Source organism: Lampris incognitus, chromosome 20 (assembly GCF_029633865.1).
Source record: "Lampris incognitus isolate fLamInc1 chromosome 20, fLamInc1.hap2, whole genome shotgun sequence".
Taxonomy (NCBI): domain Eukaryota; kingdom Metazoa; phylum Chordata; class Actinopteri; order Lampriformes; family Lampridae; genus Lampris; species Lampris incognitus.
The window spans coordinates 7,670,469-7,691,230 of NC_079230.1; the positions used below are offsets into that span (position 1 = coordinate 7,670,469).

The window sequence follows — 20,762 nt, forward strand, 5'->3', positions numbered from 1 at the left end:
ACTCCCCGTTAGCCACTCCACCTTGTCACACCTAGAACACTTAAAACTCCGACTTACCGAGCCCACTCTCTGCACCAGCTTAATGGGGGGCTTTGGTCTCCCCCCTGTGCCTTCACTCCTAGTTTTTCCTCATAGGAGAAAGTGGGAAAAGATTCCCGTAGGATCCGGTCCACGATGTCTGCATCCATCGTAATTTGCAAAAATTGCGGAAGACAGGACAGGAGCTAGCTAAGCTAGCAGCTAGCTAACTAAGTTAGAACAACTTGGCCTGTAGTACAGGGCTACTACACGAGGTCAGGATCAAAAATGCAAATATAAAGATGAAGAATAAAGTTGAACAATACAGATCTGGACGGATTAATTGATCTACTCATATATTTTCGTAACGTGTGTGTGTGTGTGTGCGTGTTAGTTAGTGTGTGTGTGTGGTGTTAGTGTAGATAGCGGGACCGAAAACTAAAGCACTTATGATCCTAATTCTTTTTGGAGGTGGTAGGTATTGTCTCAGAGAGTAAGGGAAAAAAATCCCAGAAAATCAAAATTATGCATAATTATGCATAAATATGGAAAATATGCATTTTTCTAAAAATGGCTTAAAAAACCACTTTTCTCAGCATTTCAGATGATTCTGAGCATCTTTGATTTTTTTCACCTATATAAAAAAATTTCTGGGACTTAATTATGCAAAATATGCATTTTTCTAAAAATGGCTAAAAACCGCGTTTCTCGGCATTTCAGATGATTCTGAGCATTTGGGGGGAGGGAGTTGGAGTGGGGGGGGGGGCGGTTAGCCGGCAGGATGAAGAGGAGGGAGATTTAGACGGGTGGATAACCAAACCGCTACATTGTAGCGGGGTTCTTCTAGTATATTATAATATTTACAATAGAACCACCAAAAACTACTACAGTAATCACTAATGTATCCCAAGATAATCTCTAGCGCTGGGCCTCGTTTGGATTTTAATGATTCTGATTCCGATTCTGGTTCTTAACGATTCTCGATTCCGGTTCTTAACGATTCTCCACTCCGGTTCTTTGAGGGGCGGGGTCAAAGCAGGTCACGTGCTTCTTTCACAGAGGACATTTTTATTTTTTATTTTTAAAACTATACAAGCCATTCCGTTTTAAGAACGGATCACTCGTGTGGATGTCTCATTCTTATATTTACACTTACAACAACTTGTCTTCATACGTGAAGATGACGACATAACGACACAGTCGAACCCTGGTCCACAAGGACTACCAGGTGTTACATTAGAAACGGTTCTTGTCTGGGGCAGTGAGCACATCCGCCTTCTCGGGCTGTATACGCGAGCGTCCAGCACAGGGAAACACACATTTCAGTATCTGCACACAGTTCACATGTATACTGGTAGCGAATCCGGGGGACACCGCAACCACAGGAACTGCCGCGGCCGGGACGCGAACCCGTATCGCCCGCACCGCAGGAGGCATCGCTAACCGCTCGACTAAAGGGTCAGACCCGCCAGCCAGCGGCCAGCGAGTCTTCTTATCCACGCACGTTACAATACGTTGTTCGCCGTCCCGCTGTTGTTAATAAGACAAACGTTATGAACGTTCACCTACCCGCTGCGACGAGGCGCCGCTGGCTGTGTGCTCAGGGCGGCTGAATGAAGAGGACGCCGGGGCAGGAGACGGAGACCGGCGCAGCGCGTCCGACACGGCACACTGGTTCGTCTGTACACCGTGTGGCCGAAGGTGTGTGGCCCATGTTTGCTGTGCGTCCTCCCTTGTACCAAGTCATTTAGCCACAGGCGGCGCACTGCGCCCACCCTTCATTCACTTCCGCCCGCCGCTTGCGCTGGTTGGTCCACGATGGCGCACTTTTCACTTGCGGAGGCGGAAACTACGGAAGCTGCACGCCGCCACCGCGGGACACTGACTCTATAATTAGGGTAGAGGCTAGTCGATGCAGAGAACGGTCAACTGAGCATGCGCACGTACTCGTCGCTTCCGTTGTTTGGGTAGGTTAGGGTTAGGGCGGGGTTAGGGTTAAAGTTAGCTAATCAGACGCCGAGTAGGGGCGGGTCTTCCTAGAATCCTAGCGCCTGGATGCCACGCGGGGCGTGCGGAGGCGCGGTGGAGGCATTTCGCGCATGCTCAGTTGACTGTTCTCTACTCCGTTTCCGTCCTCTGAATCGATGGGGACTAGCCTCTACCAATAGTTTAGCGGCGTGATTTTTTTTTCGTACCCGTTTTCGGTGGCGTTGTTGTTGTTTTTCCCCCACCTGGATTCCGGGAAGACCCGCCCCTGCTCTATCTATGATTGGCTAACCCTAACCTTAACCAACCTAACCAACGGAAGCAACGAGTACTAGCCAATCAGAGGCAGAGTTCCCTGAAAACGGGTAGGAAAACAAATCACGCCCTTAGCGCGAGCGAAATGTATTTAGGAACCGATAGGCAGAATCGAAATGTGAATTTCTTAACGATTCCTTTGGGATCGGAATTTCGGAATGCCCAACCCTGCTACTCTCTTTCTCTTATCTTTCTTATCTTGTCTTTCACCGCGCTTCGAATACCAAACGGTACGACGACGATTGGAGAACAAGGATCGGAAAGGCTGAACTGGTGTTCTCTGATTAGTTAGACGGGTGTCAATCATTTTCAGGTCGAGGAAAGACTGGGTGAAGCACTGCTTCAATGGGCGGGCATTAAAACGCGTCATAAACCATAACTGTCCAATCAACAACGTGTAAGGTACTATTTCAACTTACATTGATTTATATTGGCGAAACAGAACACTGCCCTGTGTCATCTGAAGAGGGCGCTGTGGTGCACAATACCTACGACACATTTTTTTAATTCATAGAGGAATGACGTCATTCTAATGACACGTTGGCATCTAAAAAATATGTTTTATGTGATGTGTGTTACGTTTTTTGTTTTTTGGCAAAGCGCTGCTTCACCTGTTGTCTTCTAGAAACCTCCTCTGATACACATACAACTGCTGTACGCTCGTTGCAAATTATTCCTTTTATTGTTATAACATAAATAAATAAAATAGTATACAATTATAGAATAGATAAATATATAGTTTATATTTTAGTATATAAGTATATAATATATAAGCATAAGTTATAAATTATTCAGCCATCACAAAACTCTGTATAGTTGTGACATAGTTTGTGCATACATACTCTACTCCAGTATTCTCTGTATTATTCCATTCATTTCTTTTCTTTTTTGTTGCTTTTTTTTAGTGTTATATGTAGGTGCTAGAAGCTGCTGTAAACTGGAGTCACATTCCTCGTATGCATAAGCACACTTGGCCAATAAAAGTTGATTCTGACGTCAGTAATGCAGCCATAACCTCTGCAGACATTGCGTGTCTATATAATACTGTGTGCTTGCTGTTGTTGTGCTGTCTGTGGACTTGATGATACATGATGTTGGAAGAGATTGCATGGAGTCACCTGTCTCGTGTCAGTTTAGTTCCCATATATGGCAAGATAAACTCTGCTGGCTACGTCATGTTGTACTAGAGGCCTTACTGGTCCCGAATGAGAAGCAGCCTGAGATACCTAAAATACTAGAATAGCGTCAATTTTAACACACGTGTGGATAAAAGTTAAAAACTCATCTGTCACATCCACTGATAATAAAAATAACTTTATATATGCTACACTTTCCAAATCAGGTTTTGGAAAAGCGCTCCACTGGTAATGGAAAAACTGTAATAATGAACAATGTATCAATGGCTGAATGAAAAACATGTGTATAAATACCTAAACTATGTATCTGAGAGACATAGTCGAACCTGTAACCGTGCTCATCACTTTGTTAATCTATTTTAATGGGAAGTTTAGTCAGCATTACAGATCTGTAAATGGTCAGTTCACACTAATGAAAGGTTAAAACTGCTTTCTTTGAGCCCTGTGGTGGCCTGGCGGCCTGTCCAGGGTGCCTCCCCGCCTGCCGCCCAATGACTGCTGGGATAGGCTCCAGCATCCCCGCGACCCTGAGAGCAGGATAAGCGGTTTGGATAATGGATGGATGGATGGATGGATGGTTTCATTGAGTGCAGTGAAGTGCAGATGAAATCTTTTCTTTACATTCGTGTCACATTGACAGCTCGCCAGGAGCCACAACAGTTAGCAGGCAGCACAGTAATCAATGTAAGACAGGACGAGGTGTGACTTGGTAGCAGTAATAATGCATTCCCCGCATCTCCCCGATCTCATGTACGCCCACATCTGCTGCCGTGACCCCGGGCTCCCGTCCTTCACTCTCCAGCCACAGCAGCCTGGCGTCGGGGTCTTCATCAGAGAACTGGAGAAGAGAACCATCGCTTCGCAGCACCCTCAGACATTGCTTCAGCACTTGGCTGGCCTTTCCTTGCCCTTCCCTTGACCTCAACAAGGCATCTGTCGTACCCTTGTCCACGATAAGGTCCACGCTATTAGACCCAAAGTACCCACAGAGCTCGGTGCAATCCAGTTCCAAAACCTCGAGCTGGGAAGAAGGGTTTTGAGGTGCTGCGGCTTTGGCTCGGATACTCTCCTGCATCAGTTGCACTGCCACAGGGGAGATATCTGCACACGTTACCCGGACAGGGAAGGGAGAGTGCCTGTATATGGATGGTCCAAAGGCGGAGGTACCACAGCCCATATCCAGGACTCGGACCAAGGTGTCTGAACTGGACCTGGAGCGTAGAAACGGCATGATAAAATCCTGGACCGAGTTGAACCCAAAGAACCACTCGAAGTTCTCAAATTCGGGCATCCGGCTGCTGTTTTCGGTGTAGAATCGATCCCAGGTGGCTTTCTTGTCCATGTTTTCAATTAGTTCATCTAGGTGCAAAAAGTAAAAGTGTTGATGTGTAAGTGTTTACAAAATACCCCTCTCTCAAACTGATGGCCAAGACTTCATTTAAGGCTGCTATGTGGACAGGCTACCATTAGTGCGACGGTTGAGGTCTGCCCTTCACACTACGAGATCCCTAAACATATCTGTGTATGTGTGGGATTGCTAAATGACAGTGAACAGATAACAACACAAATTGTTGCTGTTTTTGTTGTATATTTGTGTCCTTTTCATTTCCATAGAAATGAGTGTGATTACCTTGTATAATAGTATTAGCAAAGCTTCATAGCACAGTATCATTGTATTAGTATATTAGCAGCATATTATGAGTACATTAGTAGAATAGTACATTAGTACAATATCATTAGTTTGTGTTGTCCACACATTCTGTATACTGCCCTTGTCTTCAGGGTCATTTATGACCCGATTTCATGAAACCTCTAAATTAAAGCAACTCAATTAATTAATTGTTCATTAATTTTAAACCACAAATCCATTTTGCACGTAGAAACAACCTGTCATCCATCACAAACTTTGTGATTATCTGGGTTTGCCCTCTTCACAGTGCAGAAAGACTGCATTTAGTCAGTGGACACCACTCTTTTTCGTTACACCACACCTGTCACACTTGTTTTCTTTACTAAAGTAGAGGTTTATTATTATTATTATTATTATTATTGTTATTATTACTTAAGGCACTGCATAGGTGTAAAAATTAACTTTTTTTGCAAGAGATAGCACTTGTAAAGCCTAAGAAAGTAGCAGAAATGTGCAGAAAGTAGTTTTGGTCTTAGTCCCCTAGTGGTGTGCAGCTGTCATGGAAATATGAACAAAAACAAGCGTTTCACTTTTCTAATGCTGGGGTGTCACTCTGGGGAGAGTCGTCACATTTCAGGTTGAAAAAAAAGATCATTATGGGCCATTTTTTTTGACCCGCACACAACAGACGGGTTAATTAATTAGCATATTTCGTTCATCTGAGTCAATCTGGCTGCTGCGCGTGAAGTTGTGCTCTGCCTCTTGCCTTGCAGCGGTCCTCGTTAGCAGATGCTAGCTAGCATCCGCCCTGCGTTACCAGGCTGACAGCGCCACCATGTTAGCGCCGCTCAGTTAAAGCGTTTTACTCAACAAAGGTCCAAACGTACTTGTGAGGGAGGAGTGACGTCTTGCCAACACCGTGCCAAACAGGGTCCCTAACCTCCTGCGCGACCCGGTTCGTGTGACGGAGAGCAACGTCATTTCTGCGTCGAGTTCGCTTGAACCGCAGCCTCCTTCCGCACATAACGCGCGTACGCTACTTCCGTGTTTGGCGGCTCCCTGCTGACCCCTGCTGGATCGTATCGGTTACTGCATCGCTTGCCCACCGCGGCGACTGCGCGCACTGCAAAGCGAGGTTCAAATCTTCTTCTTCTTCTTCTTCTTTATAGTCTATGGTTCAAATACGCGAACATCAAAATGGCACCAAATCCAGAGTGGCTTTTCAACACCGATTTCAGTGATTTTCCAAAAAGGGCGACATCTTTTTGCACCTTCAGTTTGACACCATGCCATTTACACTTACATCCTGCTGTTGCACCCCAGCACCTGAGAGGTGTAACGACCCACTTGTGCAATAATCCGCGTAACAGGATCTGTGAAATATTTACTGCCGTGCAATATTACCTGCCTCATGCCTCACGGTAACTCGTCTTACCACAGCCCACTCATAATAACACACCTATTGGGTTACATCTCTGCCCTGGCCCGTGCTTGAAGCTGCACTAACTCATTTGATTTTTTATGCTTTGACTTTGGTGCGTTCACATAAAGTATAAATACGCACACGGCAAGGCGAGTGTGAATGAAGAGAGCGTGAGGTTGTTTTCAAGACTAGATTCCTTGTACGTGACCACATTCGACCCACAAAACTCGACTCCGACTCTAAAACTGACTCATCTTAACGGTAAGTCGTCAAGGCCTCCATTTGCCATCACGGTATTCGTCTTGCGAGGACTACATAAAACAGGCAACTGACACACAAAATACGATGTAAATCCCTTTAATAAAACTCAATGAAACGCAGTGTAACAAAGGAAAAGAATCAAACAAAAGCAAGTAGATAACATTTACAACCACAAAAGAAAAAAAAAAACCTGTACAACTCTAAATGCTTGGAGTAACTTCTATTTTTCCAGAGACTCTCTTTTCAATTAACCATTCTGTGATGATTGGGGGAAAAACTTGGAGTGAGGGAGCGGGGCAGTGGGGGAGGTTATGTATTCTGATTTCTTTCCCCCCCCCTTGAATACAAGAGTGTAACCTTAGTACACAGATGTCTGCATCACCGGTGTGGCTGCTGATGCGTTTTTTTTTTTTTTTTTTTTACCCTAAAACTGCTGTCGCCTGCAGTGGGGTGGAGGCTGAGGTGGGGCCGTAGACACAGGGGTGGGGCCGTTATTTGTACAAGATGTCGTAGTGGCCGGGTCTGTAGAGGAGGAAGATGCGTGGCTCGCTGCCCTCGGGGAAGACATGGTGATTGATGGCTCCCCCCTCGCCTCTGTCCATGTACTCCACCAGGATGGACACGTTCAAAGCCTGGGCTAAAGCGATGATGTGGATGTGGTCACTCTCTTTTGACATGGGCTCCACCTCCTTGGGGGGGGAAACACAAGTAGGAGACAGCAACAGCACGTCAAGACAAGTCAATTTATCAAATGATGTGTGTTTCTAAACCGTTAAAGTGGACCAAAGAACAGTGCAATTTAAAAGAAATTTAATTTTTTTTAATAAAAGCAGACTCTTTTTTTTTCTTTCAAAAGAGTACAAAAAGCATTGAGTCAAGGAGGTTAAAAGGAGAAAGAGTTAAAGTGTGTTTTCAGGGAGGACATAAGTCAACACTATAGAGTGGCTTTGAAAGGGATGAGGAGGCTATTCAAGAATTTGGGGTCTGAAATTATAAAAGCGCAGTTAATGTGGCGCTTCACCCTGTACCGAGAGATCGCAAGGAGCCCTTAAAGCTGAGCATCTAAACCAAACCCAACAACCGGAGAACAGGCCGCCAAGTGCGATGCTCCTTCTGCCTCCAACCTTAGCAGCGAGGAAGGAGGCAGAACCGCAAAAGCAAAACCCAAGTGGGCTCTGGCACGGTGACGTAATCCAACCCTGGTGATGCAATGACACAGATTTGTTCATTTTTTATCATTGAATCATTCCTTACTTTCTCTCCATCTGTTTAAATTTTCTCCACAACAGTAGTTGTTCAATTATAAATCAAAAGTTAGAAAAGTAAATCAGTTATCAAGTGATCATGGCAAAATAGGTCAGCTTTTTAAGTCCATCTTCGTTGGTGTATGTGTGTCCTGTTCCTTTCAAAACAGGGTATCTTGTTACACAGCACTACCTGACTAGGAGGCTTCATTTACCACTGCGCCAGGAGGCAAATGTTCAACTTGCTCAACACTGGTGGCAGCGCGTGCTCTTGTGAGGCGGTAGCCATTGTGAACAACTTTACCGCTGCCACCAGGGCAGGCGAAAAAAGTCAACCACCATGCTGCTTTCATTTTATTTGGTGTTTATAGGGTCGTGAGCGGGTGAGGAAGTCTGAAATGTATCTAGACTACGCTCGGCCGAAGGTTGGTCCCTTAGTTGCATTTGAAGGACAACACCGAACTGTCCAAGAACGCTTTCTTTTTTTAATCGAAGCTTTTTTTTACACTACCGAGGCTGACTGAGTACAAGCGTACTCTGTCAGCAACACTCTAATTCCTGTGTTATAGCACATCTACTTCAGAGTGTCCCAGAACATCCCACTTTCGAACATTATCCTATGATCGGGTCTGTTTTATTAAGCTGGGGGCTGACTTGCCTTGTTTAACACTAGAACAAACAAGGCGGTCATTTTGACTGTTCTGGATTTTCAAAGTTTTGTAACTTTTGGGGGAGGGGGGAGCTACAGACCTGCCGCTCACTGAATGCTCCTAAAATTGCATGTATTTGCATTAAAAGGAGTTTGAGATCAATTGCACACAAAAAAGTTACGATAAGCTCTACCTAAAACGACCATGACAAAACGACCGCATGTAATTTGCGCGTGATCGTGAACATCCTGTCACTGTTTATGACGTGTGCTGGTCACGTCATTTCCTTCGGGAGGCTCGTTGCTCGGTCCTACAAACACACTAGCGTTCTCCGGTGCAGAGAAATAGTCTACACTTGATTTCTGATTATTTCCAAGATGTCTGGCTACAGCTGCCGTTACAGATGCACCATGACTACCACCGAGGCATTGCCGTATTTACAGGCGTTGGACTGCAGCCATCTTAAATTGTTTGAAAAACGGTATTATAATTGTTAAAATGTTAATTTTGGTTTCAGTCGTTTCCTAACAGACATACTAACACATATGCAATGCATTAATATCTTAATTGTGTATTTATCTTGACAGAATACAGAGCTTAAAAACTGGCAAACAATTTTGACCGCCCATGGTGGTTTTAGGTAGGAGTGAAATCCCGGTCATTCTGACATTAAAGGTATACTGACGCCAAGTTACACAGGGTGGGAAGAATGGTCATATGTACACTTTCATTACAGATGATTCCAGAGTCAAGGCACTAGAAACCTTTTGTTTACTGGCACAATAGGCAACCAGTAGGCTTCTGCCCAGATCTGCATTCCAACCGAATGATTTCCTGACACCTCAGTCCTAGCTTGAGCTCAGTTCAATATACACACTTCTAGCAAGAAACCCCATACACACCAACATATTTGGCCACATTATGACCAATCATTTACCGGTCACAAATCTTCAGCTGTGCAATTCTTTAGGTCCACAACCTACACTGAAGTGGAATAAATAGCCTACCTGCTGGCAGAACTCCTTGACCGAGCGTCCTCCTTCTATGAAGTGCTGGAAAAAGCTGTGCTCTCGCTGTAGGTAGCCTGAGGTGAGCAGCCGCAAGTACACAACCACGTAGTCTGACACGTTCTGGTCATTGAAGGAGCTCAGCAGCTCCTGGAGGCCCGGCTGCTTCTCACACAGTTCGATGAGGTCCATGAACTGAAGTGGAAAACATCACTGATATCACTGGACGTCTGCTGCTGGCTTTGGTTTTAATTTAACCACGACACAGTGCCCACTTGTACCGTCAACCCAAATACGTCCTGCGTTTTGGCAAATGACTATTCCTAGTAGATAGAATAACCAGTGAGAAAGAGTAAAATTCTAAAAACACTATTTTTGAGATAACATTGCACTATAACCAACACATAATGGATCTCATGCTGCATGACCATTATCAAATTACACAAAGCTTTCAAATTAGTGTTCCTGGAAACCTTTGCAGCAGCAATGAAAGAGGAAAAATGATTTAGTTTTTATTTATAAAAATAAGACCATGGGTAGCATTTCTCAATGTTTGCCAACCCACAAGACACACGGAAAAAGAAACACTAGAAATGCTAATTTTGGCTAATTTTTCTAACTGATAGTCTATCAAAATGAATCAATAATTAACCCTAAGCCAAAAAGTTGTAAATCCACTATGAACAAATAAAAGTCTATGAACCATCTGAAAATACCAATTAGTGATATTTTCTTTTCAATTACAGAGGCTATATTAGAATATGGACTGTCAACAAAGATTAGGACATAAGAATTCCCTTTCTGGCACAGAAGTTTAAGTAAATGTAACAGCAAAAAAAATGCTGTAACAAAAAAGAAATAAAAAAAGTGACCACTTATTCAAGTACGCTTATATAAAACGGGCAATCAGTATTGGCTGAACAGTTTTAAAAAGGCACACGTTAAGCAACTAAGCAGGCCATTTCCACATCTTAAAAACGTACAATGTTGTCGCTTCATTCTCAGCCACTGACAATGGAGGCTCTCGGAGAATGGCTATCATGTGCGTACAGCACTCTCGTGTTGGATTTAAGATATAACTGACTAGAGTTCTGACCCAGTTTTATTTGAAATTACCCATATAAATAATAGGATTAATCGGTTAAAATTCTTTGTGCCAGTTAATTCCCCACAATTCCACTGCAGCGGGGCCAATGAAGAGCTTTGCTGCTATATCTGTGCAAGTGGAAACAGTCAAACCTTGTTCACCAGGCAGGAAACTCACGGTATTGTGGAAGTCCTCAATGGTAAACTCAGTGAAACCCTCGTTGACCAGGTCCAGTTTGCTTTTAGCTGCTACAGCTTTGAACCTGAGAATACATTTGAAACGTGAGGTCGGTATGCACACAGCAGGGTTTTTCCTACATAAGAGAATTAGGAGGCCGCCGCCTCCGTTAAATTCTATCCTGCCTCCAGCTCGCAACGAGTGTCTTAATGAAAAACACTGTTTTCTAACGAGCGCTGCAGTCGGTGGATTTATCATTTTTAACTGCAATTGTGGCATTACGCTGTCGCCAATGTGGTGACGCTGTATTGTAATCAGCACAGTGCAAAGGCGCTGCCAAAACTGCCAAAGAGGCAGGCCTGGATTCGCCTTGTCATGAAAGTGGCGAGGCATCTCCTTTGAGACTGCCGGCCGGAGAGATGCAGTTGGCGAACGCATGCAGTACGAGGGTGGTGTTTGAACTAAAATAGGGATAGACTGGCCACTAAATTGGGAGAAAAAGGGAAAAATCAGAAATAAATTTAAGGAAAAAAAAAACTGCCAAAGAGGAAAAAAGCTGCAATTTTCCAAAAGTTTCCAGTTGTGAAAAGTGTAAATTAAAGCAAAGGCTTTTATGTTATATTCATGTTCAACTACACTGCAGGAGGGCCCATGTGAACTTTAAATGAAAACAATAGCTTATATTTGATTTAATTTTAAACAACTTTGCTGTTAAGTGAGTAAATTAACACATGAGCATTTGTTGTATTTAATTTAACATTGAACAGGGCACCTTCATTTTTAAAAAACATAGAATACGCTTTAATATGATAATTGTCATTTTCCTCAATCATAAAATTATTAGAACTCCTAAAATATGTTGCTTTTAAAAGAAAGTGTTTGCTTGAGCCAGTTGAAGGCACGGTACACATGCACGTGTGTGTGCAAGATAAGGATGGTACCACATTCGCCTTGATTTGAGCCAGGAAAAACCCTGCACAGTACCCAGACAAGTGTCTTCAAATGTCAATCCTCCTCAGGGATAACAAAAGGCCAAGTAAGACAGAATGCACAACTTGTATATATATATATATAAAAAAGTTCATGACAACATGATCAAAACAAACCATATCAAGACCACAGCGTTTCAATCACAGGAAATCCCTGAATATTATGCATTTTCATTCAAGTAGTTTGTTGTCAAGTAATTATTTCCTTAAATGAATGTCAAATTTGAGCAAAAAATGTGTAAGTAGACAGAAAAAGACATTGCATTGATCAAGATCAAGACAAGACTGAATAAAAAATAAATAAATAAAATGCCAGACTTTAGAAAAGTAAAAGACCATATTAACATCGATCAGGGGCCAGTCCTGAGAGACTGACCGCCACTACAGAAGACCTGACAGAGAACATCAATCTCACCTTTTAAGTTCTTTGCTGTCATCCAGGAGAGACTCAAGATGTGAGAAGCCAAAGGCTCTGTAGAAACAGTTCCCATCTGGCCGTGTCTTACGAATGTAGGAGTATTTTTTATGTAGGTCCTGATCAACACAAAGTAAAATATGCAGAGAATGTGACCGGGGGAAAAAAGGGAAACCTGTCAATATTACCTACAGTTAGATAAACAAACTACATTGTTTGCAGCTTTCAGAGATATGGAACCAATACACTAAATTGACCTGCAAGATAGCGACAATAACTTAACTGAATATTTTTCTTCAATTTTGTAAATTTGATATCTTGAGAAATGTGCACAAGGCTTTTACAGTCATTTCTGTTTTTACACAAGATTTTGTAAAAACATTTTAAAAAATTGGTTACTTGAGTGGATATTTGTCAAGCTTTCTATATTCACTGAGCTTTGAATAGCTTTGCCATTTATCTACTGCATAGCCTATAATCGGGGTGTGTTCATGCCACTATCTAAATCGGTATCTGAAACTGGCGATGTCATCAAAACACATCCTCTCCATTCCTGTGATGTCAACTCCATCAGAGAAGACTTTCACAAGAACTAGTTACGTTGACAAGAAATCAAGGAATGAGTTAGTGCCAAAACATGAGAATCCTACTCTTGTGGCACATAACCAAAAGAGATTTGGGATCTAAATCAAACATGTTATATTGGCCTAATCTCCATTAGGCATCTGCACTGCAAACTGCATACGAAATGTGAGGTCGGTAAGCACACAGCGTCAAAGTGTCTTCGAATTTTCTAACCTGCTTAGGGATAACAAAAGGCTAAGTGCAACTGATACAAAAGAAAGGACTTGTATAAAAAAAAAAATCACTGCAACATGATCAAAACAAACCATGTCAAGACCACAGCATGACACTCACAGGAAGTCCCTGAATATTATGCATTTTAATTCAAATAGTTTCTTGTCAAATGATTATTTTCTTAAATGAATGTCAATTTTTTGCAAAAAATAAAATAAAAAATGAAAAACAAGTACAAAGAAAGACATGGCAGTGATCAAGATCAAGAAGACACTGAATTTAAATAAATAAATGACATGCCAGACTGGGGGAAAAAAAAAAGTCCATATACACATTGATCTAGGACCAGTCCTGAGAGACTGGTCTCCACTACAGAAGACCTGGTAGAGATCATCACTCTCACTTTTAGATAAACAAATAATGCCCTAATCTCAAAATGAAAAGCAATGTTAGGAGCTCTTGTGATACCAGGTCGTTCTAAAGCAACTTAAACTTTCCAATTTCATCCAACTGAGGGATTATTTATTGTGGAAACATTTTCAACACATGAGAATGAAGAATTTACTGTGCCTCCCTATTTTTAACAATGGTTTCGACTGACCTCAATCTTGAGCTGATAAATGGTGTCATCCTCCGCATACTCTTTCTGCAGCACTGATAGGTCCTGTCTTTCCGAAACTAAAGGGTTGCTGGTAGCAATCTGGACAGGCACACAAACACGTGCAAAAAATAAATATTAAAGGTGTTACACGATTATATGAACTTCATCAACAAAATCAGCTAAAATAAAAGTTGCCATCGACGCTATATTGTCATTCCTCACCTCTTGTTGAATTCTGTCCTGTTGAGCAATAATGGCCTCATCATATGCAAGGCAGTTCACTCCTGCTACAGGAAAAAGTAAAAAAGAAAGTACACTGGAAAAGAAATCTAATATTTTTTATCTCCGGGTCTCTGGAGTATATATTTAAATGGGACATTGATTGACCACATTTGTGATAAAGTTATAGGGATTTCCACCATTTGTTAATATTTTAGATGCTATAAATGCCTTGTAATGGCAATATTTACTACCTGCAACAATATCATCAGAAATTGCAATCTTAACCCTAAAATTTATATACCGTGTAGTCAAATTATTACAGCACTCAACGATGCCACATTTTAACTCCCAATAATTGAACAGGAGTCCACCTTAACTGTGATTAGGGATTAACTAACTCTTCTATTGCACCAATGTAATTCTGACACTGTCTTCACATTCAAACATTTACAATTTTCTTCAAATAACTATAGACTAAGGCTGCCCTTATCTAAACGTCAAATGATGGTGCGTGCCATCTTTGAGAGATGGCATTATCACTGATGGCCCGATTTGCAATAGAAAATAAGAATATTTGGCTAGATCGTTATCTAAAAATGAGTTGTGAGAAGGAAATGGCATTAGCTGCCTTCTAATAAATGTTAACTATGTGCTCATGCGCTGTTAGAAACTGGCTAGTAAGCCAGTTACTCGTACAAATCTTTTCTCACAATGCATGCACGTTTGTTTCCTGTCCACTTAAACTGTTATCAGATGACACCTGCAAAAGTCAATGTATCTAGGTCCAGGTATGGGTAACAATCAAATGTCACTGTTTATCTTCTTTCAGCTGTGTTGTATCAGGATGAAATTCTGATATTGTTATATCGTGATCAATTCATGGTAAATGAGAAAGTTACCCACAATTTCTCACAATATGATGTATCAAATATGTTAAGAGACTATTATCTGAAATTTGATTACAATGTTACAATTGACGAAAAATGTCAATGTGATGAAGTTCGGACGGATTCTGTAAAATGGTGTGTTCGCGTATGGAAGCCGATATATCGCGATAGATGTCGTTCTCGTGTTAAAAGTCTTATTTAGCGCGATTTCCCGTATCAACTAGCGCTTCAGATCACCGACCGAACCCGCAGCCGACTCCAAACCAAAACCGACACTATGCCAACAAGTTGGCTTTGAATGCAAACGAGGTGTCAACCCTTAAATAAACCCTTTTTCTGTTACCAAATCTAAACGCTTCCAGCCTGTGCGGGGGCACGCGGAGACGAACGGGAAACGCGGAGCCGGGGCTGGTGTTGTGCCGATATGTGCCACCTATTTAGAGGTGCCACTGAGCGGTTCTGCGCATGGCTAGGGGAGGTTAGGGTTAGACTTCGCGCTACGGTTGCGTTTTTCAACGAGGCAGCACAAATCGTCGGAACACCGGCTCCGAAAGCGGGACGCCGCGGTAGCGCCCCGAGTCACCGGCCGAACCGACAAAAGGACATCCCGAACGTCAACGGCCGTGGACGTTCACGTTCTTTGTTTTACGTCGGTTGGCTTCGTGGCCTCTTGCTCCCCCCCCCCTCCTCCTCCTCGTCGCTGTAAAGGGGGGCTTCGGTTTATAAACAAGAGCGGAGGCCGTCACAACGCTGACATGCCGAGCCGGTGACTCCGGCTTTGTCTTGCGAGAACGACGCCGGTGTCAGCGGTTTAACTGTCGCCGGTGTCAAGGTTTCCCTCACCCTCCATCTCTCCCTGCGACGATTCTTGTTGCTCCTCCGCCATCTTAGTTGTACAATACCATTTCCGCCTTCGTTCTGACCTCTTGTCAAGAGTTTCCGGGTTACGTTAACGCCACTCCCCCCCCCCCCCCATCTTTTCATTTAAAGGCGGTTGGCGTCCAACTTTATGGCTCATTACCGCCACCGTCTGCTCCGGAGTACGGATCGGATTAAAAAATGTAAAAAAAATTTTTTTAAAAAGTCACAGAAAGTTGAAGCAGTTCATCAGCACAGAAACGTGTCATCACTCATCTAAGTCAGTGTTTCTGAACCGGGGGTCCGCGGACCCCTAGTGGTCCGTGGTGTAATTGCAAGGGGTCCGTGAAAATAAAATATCGTTAAAAAAGAGATCCTATGACATTTATAGAAATAGGATTATTTTGCTCAAATGTGACTGAGACCTTTATCTACCTAAACTATAAAGGCTAACAGGACTTTTTTCTCTAATTACATCTGTTTCACAAGTGTAATCTATTGTATTTTAATAAGAGATCTCGCTCCCGTTTGCATTGTTAAAAGTTACTGCATAAAAATTCTGTTGTTACATATATCTGAAAGTTACTGAATACATATTCTGTTTTGTTACATATATCTGAAAGTTACTGCATAAGAATTCTGTTTTGTTAACTAAATCTAAGTTACAACTGAAAGCTCTTATTTTTACCCCAAAGAGTGAATAAATGCTATAATGCGATTTAAAATGCAGTTTCTACTGTTTCTACAAATTGCAACCCCCCTCCCCCAAGATCAGGTGGAGGGGTCCTCAGGGTAGATCAAAAATACGCAGGGGGTCCAGGACCCCAAAAAGGTTGAGAACCACTGATCTAAGTGACCTCTTCAGTCTCGGCTGACTGCAGGTGTCCCCACCCTTAGAAACAACACAGTGGCATAACGACCGAAACCAACGACCAGTTTCACCAGTGTGCCAACTTTGGGTCGAACCGTGGCTTTCAAGGGGGGGGGGCTCGCTTTTTTTTTTTTACAAGGGGGCGCTTGCGCGTGCCTCAGGGAAAGGGCTGACGGTGGCTCTTGCTGCAAAGAAACGTGTATAGTAGCTGGAGCATGTAGGCCTCCTGGCTTTGTGTATCTGACGTACAGGGAATGTGAAGGTACGTCACCCGCGTCGTATGTTGCGACGAGGGCGCCTTCTTGTTAGGGATGCGCTCTGTTAAGGCATGTAAAAAATGTAAACAAGAGCCTTAACAACGCAATCTATTTTGACCCGTGTAACGTGGCCTTGGCTTTGTTGTCTGGTAGAGGCTAGTTCCAGTCGATGCAGAGAACGGTCAACTGAGCATGCGCAAGTACTCGTCGCCTCCGTTGTTTGGGTAGGTTAAGGTTAGGGTTAGGGCGGGGTTAGGGTTAAAGTTAGCTAATCAGACGCCGAGTAGGGGCGGGTCTTCCTAGAATCCTAGCGCCTGGATGCCACGCGGGGCGTGCGGAGGCGTGGCAGAGGCATTTCGCGCATGCTCAGTTGACCGTTCTCTACTCCGTTTCCGTTCTCTGCATCGATGGGAGCTAGCCTCTACCCACCCCCCACCCCCCATGTAGTTCCGTATCGTCTGGATGAGGCGAACCGTGAATCCAACAACAGCAACATTCATTCGTTCATCTTCAGCAACATAATATACTGTAACGTGCATGGATAAGAAGACACGCGGGCCGCCGGCTGGCGGCTCTGACCCGTTAGTCGAGCGGTTAGCGAGGTCGCCTGCGGTGCGGGCGATACGGGTTCGCGTCCCGGCCGCGGCACTTCCTGTGGTTGCGTTGTCCCCCGAATTCGCTACAGTACCCTAATCAGTTAATGACCCGCATCAAACCTCCACACGGGTATCAGAGCCAAACGTCACAGCATGCAACAATTCGGCCGACTAAAGCAGGGCACAGTACACTCTGCATAGTTTCTCGGCACTAGTGAGACACGGATGGGTCAAATAGCATACCAGCCTACAAACACACAAATGTAGGAGCATTAAATCAGAAACAGCCTGCCACAGCCTGCCTACAGGGGATTGAGTCCTCATCAGCAGCTGTTGAAGTTGCCCATCACACAATTAAAACATCAAATGCGAGGGTCGCGTATCAACAAACCTGTCTATCACACACACACACATTAATAATGGCGATTCGGTGCGCAGACTGAGTGGGACTAAGATAATCTGTTTTGGGGTTTTGTTTTGTTTTTGTTTTTTTTCCAGAAAGTTTTTTTCCCTGATAGCGCCGCCACGCTTCTAGTGGCGATGGCAAGAATTGCATGCACGCCGGTATCTTTTATTAAAAGTGAATTATAGCGATCCCGCCCTGTGATGGCCCGGCGGCCTGTCCAGGGTGTCTCCCCGCCTGCCGCCCAGTGACTGCTGGGACGGGCTCCAGCATCCCCGCCACCCTGAGAGCAGGATAAGGTGATGGATGGATGGAATTAGCGATCCTCATGGATGAATCATGCATCAATAATAGCCTGATTTTACGCATGACCCATGATGACGAAGACACAGAAAAATAGAAATCTACTCGTATATTTTCGTAATGTGTGTGTGTGTGTGGTGTTAGTGTGTGTGTTAGTTAGTGTAGATAGTGGGACCGAAAACTAAAGCACTTATGATCCTAATTCTTTCTGGAGGTGGTAGGTATTGTCTCAGAGAGTAAGGGGAGAAATCCCAGAAAATTAAAATTATGCACAATTATGCATAAATATGTAAAATATGCATTTTTCTAAAAATGGCTAAAAACCACTTTTCTCAGCATTTCAGATGATTCTGAGCATCTTTGATTTTTTCACCTATATAAAAAAAATTTCTGGGACTTGGAAATGTTTTGGCATTATGCAAAATATATGCATTTTTGCAAAAATGCACTTATGATCCTAATTTTTTTTTGGAGGTGGCAGGTATTGTTCCAGAGAGGACCAGAAAAATGGCAGAAAATTAAAATAATTATAATAATTATGCATAATTATGCAAAATATGCATGTTCTAAAAATGGCTAAAAACCACTTTTCTCGGCATTTCAGATGATTCTGAGCATTTGGAGGGAGGGAGTTGGAGTGGGGGGGTGGGGGGGTTTAGGGGCAGGGGGAGGCGGTTAGCTGGCAGGATGAAGAGGAGGGAGATTTAGACGGGTGGAGAACCAAACCGCTACATTGTAGCGGGGTTCTTCTAGTACATAGCATATTGTCAAAATATTTTAGAGATCTCCCCCTCCAAAAAAATCACAAATCGTGTTTTCAGGGGAGCTCATGTCTTATTAAGGAGAGCCAAGCTCCCGCTGTCCTTATTTCAAAAAAACAACCTATCCATCTCTGCACGTTTTACATCATCTATGCTTAATACTCTGAACCAACAAACACCAGATTTGTCTCTCTTCACAATCTAATCCTAAAAAAATATTCCTGTCTCCCTTAAAAAAGTGAACAACACCCTACTTATGTGTAAACATACTTTATGTGGCACGATTCCTGCCTGGGGTGGGGTTGATATAGTGGAGTTTGCATGTCCTCCCCAGGCCTTTTGGTGTGCAGTAGCTATCTGTGTGCACTCTGCATGTCCTCCCCATGCCCAGGTGGGTTATTTCCCAATTAGGGGCCTTTCTTTGTGGAGGTTGCATGTTCTCCCCATGCCCAGGTGGGTTATCTCCTAATTAGGGGCCTTTCCGTGTGGAGGTTGCATGTTCTCCCCATGCCCAGGTGGGTAATCTCCCAATTAGGGGCCTTTCCGTGTGGAGGTTGCATGTTCTCCCCATGCCCAGGTGGGTAATCTCCCAATTAGGGGCCTTTCTGTGTGGAGGTTGCATGTCCTCCCCATGCCCAGGTGGGTTATCTCCCAATTAGGGGCCTTTCTGTGTGGAGGTTGCATGTTCTCCCCATGCCCAGGTGGGTTATCTCCCAATTAGGGGCCTTTCTGTGTGGAGGTTGCATGTTCTCCCCGTGTTCACATGGGTTTCCTCTAAACATCAACATGCATAACATGCAGGACGCTCTCCTGTCCTGTCCCTGACCACGACATGGACGTCCATCTGGAATTGGTCCCCAAGATGCTGAAGGAAAGGGCTGCCCACTGCTCCTGGCTGCCTCTGAAGGAAGGACTGCGAGGATGGGGAAAGACAGAAGGAACATTTCTTCAGCCACCACTCCCTCTCCCTCTCCCTGTGTGTGTGTGTGTGTGGGTGTGTTCAAAGTGTAGCTGTAAGACAAATAAAGACTCTTCTCTTACTTCACCCATATTCAACAACCTTTTTAATGAATATTCCTGCACCCCAAATTCCCTCAGCTCCGCCCTCACCCCCTCGCCGTATGCCTCATATTACCTGCAAACCATGGTAACATGTTCAGCGGATGACTCCTCTTGACATTCCTCACACAAACCTGACTGATGTGTCCCTGTTATTTTCAGCCCACAGCATCCCAGCCTTAGTCTCGTACGATCCGTTCTCTCTCCTCTTTCACTTACTGTTTTATTTACGTTGATACTTGTTTGGATCTGATGTAGTAAATGTCTCCCCTTCGCCTCTCCATCCCACCTGTCTTGCCACACTATATTTGCATCACCCCAAATGATGCACTTAGCAGTTTGTGATCATTCCGGCTTTCCCTAAATAAAAAGGATGACGACCCTTGGTCTCTCCTTTTTTCTGAAATTGGCCCCCCCCTTTTCTCCCCAACTGTACTTGCCCAATCACCCCCACTCTTCCGAGCCGTCCCCGGCCCTGCTCCACCCCCTCTGCCGATCCGGGGAGGGCTGCAGACTACCACATGCCTCCTCTGACACACTTGGAGTCGCCGGCCGCTTCTTTTCACCTGACAGTGAGGGGTTTCACCAGGAGGAGCCACCCCCCCCCCCAGTTCCCCCTCCTCACCGAACGGCCAGAGGAGGCGCTAGTGCAACGACCAGGACACATACCCACATCCGGCTTCACACCTGCAGACACGGCCAATTGTGTCTGTAGTGACGCCCCGCCAAGCCGGAGGTAACACGGGGTGGGGGTGGTGGGGGGGTGGGTCTCTTTTTCTGACAGAGAAAACAGTAGCCTGCTTTTCCT

General features: G+C 44.1%; 2 protein-coding genes across 3 annotated transcripts; both read right to left on the reverse strand.

Moving 5' to 3' along the window:
- Positions 1–2,994: 2,994 nt before the first annotated feature.
- On the reverse strand, positions 2,995–6,065 carry LOC130130841 (citrate synthase-lysine N-methyltransferase CSKMT, mitochondrial-like). Its single transcript, XM_056300686.1, has 2 exons — positions 5,973–6,065; positions 2,995–4,814 (listed from the first exon to the last, which is right to left on the reverse strand). Exon 2 carries the CDS (start codon positions 4,795–4,797, stop codon positions 4,135–4,137), a length of 663 nt encoding a protein of 220 aa, XP_056156661.1. The 5' UTR covers positions 4,798–4,814; positions 5,973–6,065; the 3' UTR covers positions 2,995–4,134.
- A 792-nt stretch (positions 6,066–6,857) lies between these two features.
- On the reverse strand, positions 6,858–15,737 carry LOC130130632 (ubiquitin thioesterase OTUB1-like). 2 transcript variants are annotated; one of them, XM_056300388.1, is made up of 7 exons: positions 15,690–15,737; positions 13,960–14,024; positions 13,738–13,836; positions 12,339–12,457; positions 10,935–11,019; positions 9,671–9,865; positions 6,858–7,458 (listed from the first exon to the last, which is right to left on the reverse strand). In XM_056300388.1, the coding sequence occupies exons 1-7, from the start codon at positions 15,730–15,732 to the stop codon at positions 7,261–7,263; spliced, it is 804 nt and encodes a 267-aa protein (XP_056156363.1). In that variant the 5' UTR covers positions 15,733–15,737; the 3' UTR covers positions 6,858–7,260. The 2 variants fall into 2 exon arrangements, with proteins under 2 accessions (XP_056156363.1, XP_056156364.1); XM_056300389.1 differs by having other exon boundaries at positions 13,960–14,021; positions 15,690–15,732.
- Between the last annotated feature and the right edge of the window lie 5,025 nt (positions 15,738–20,762).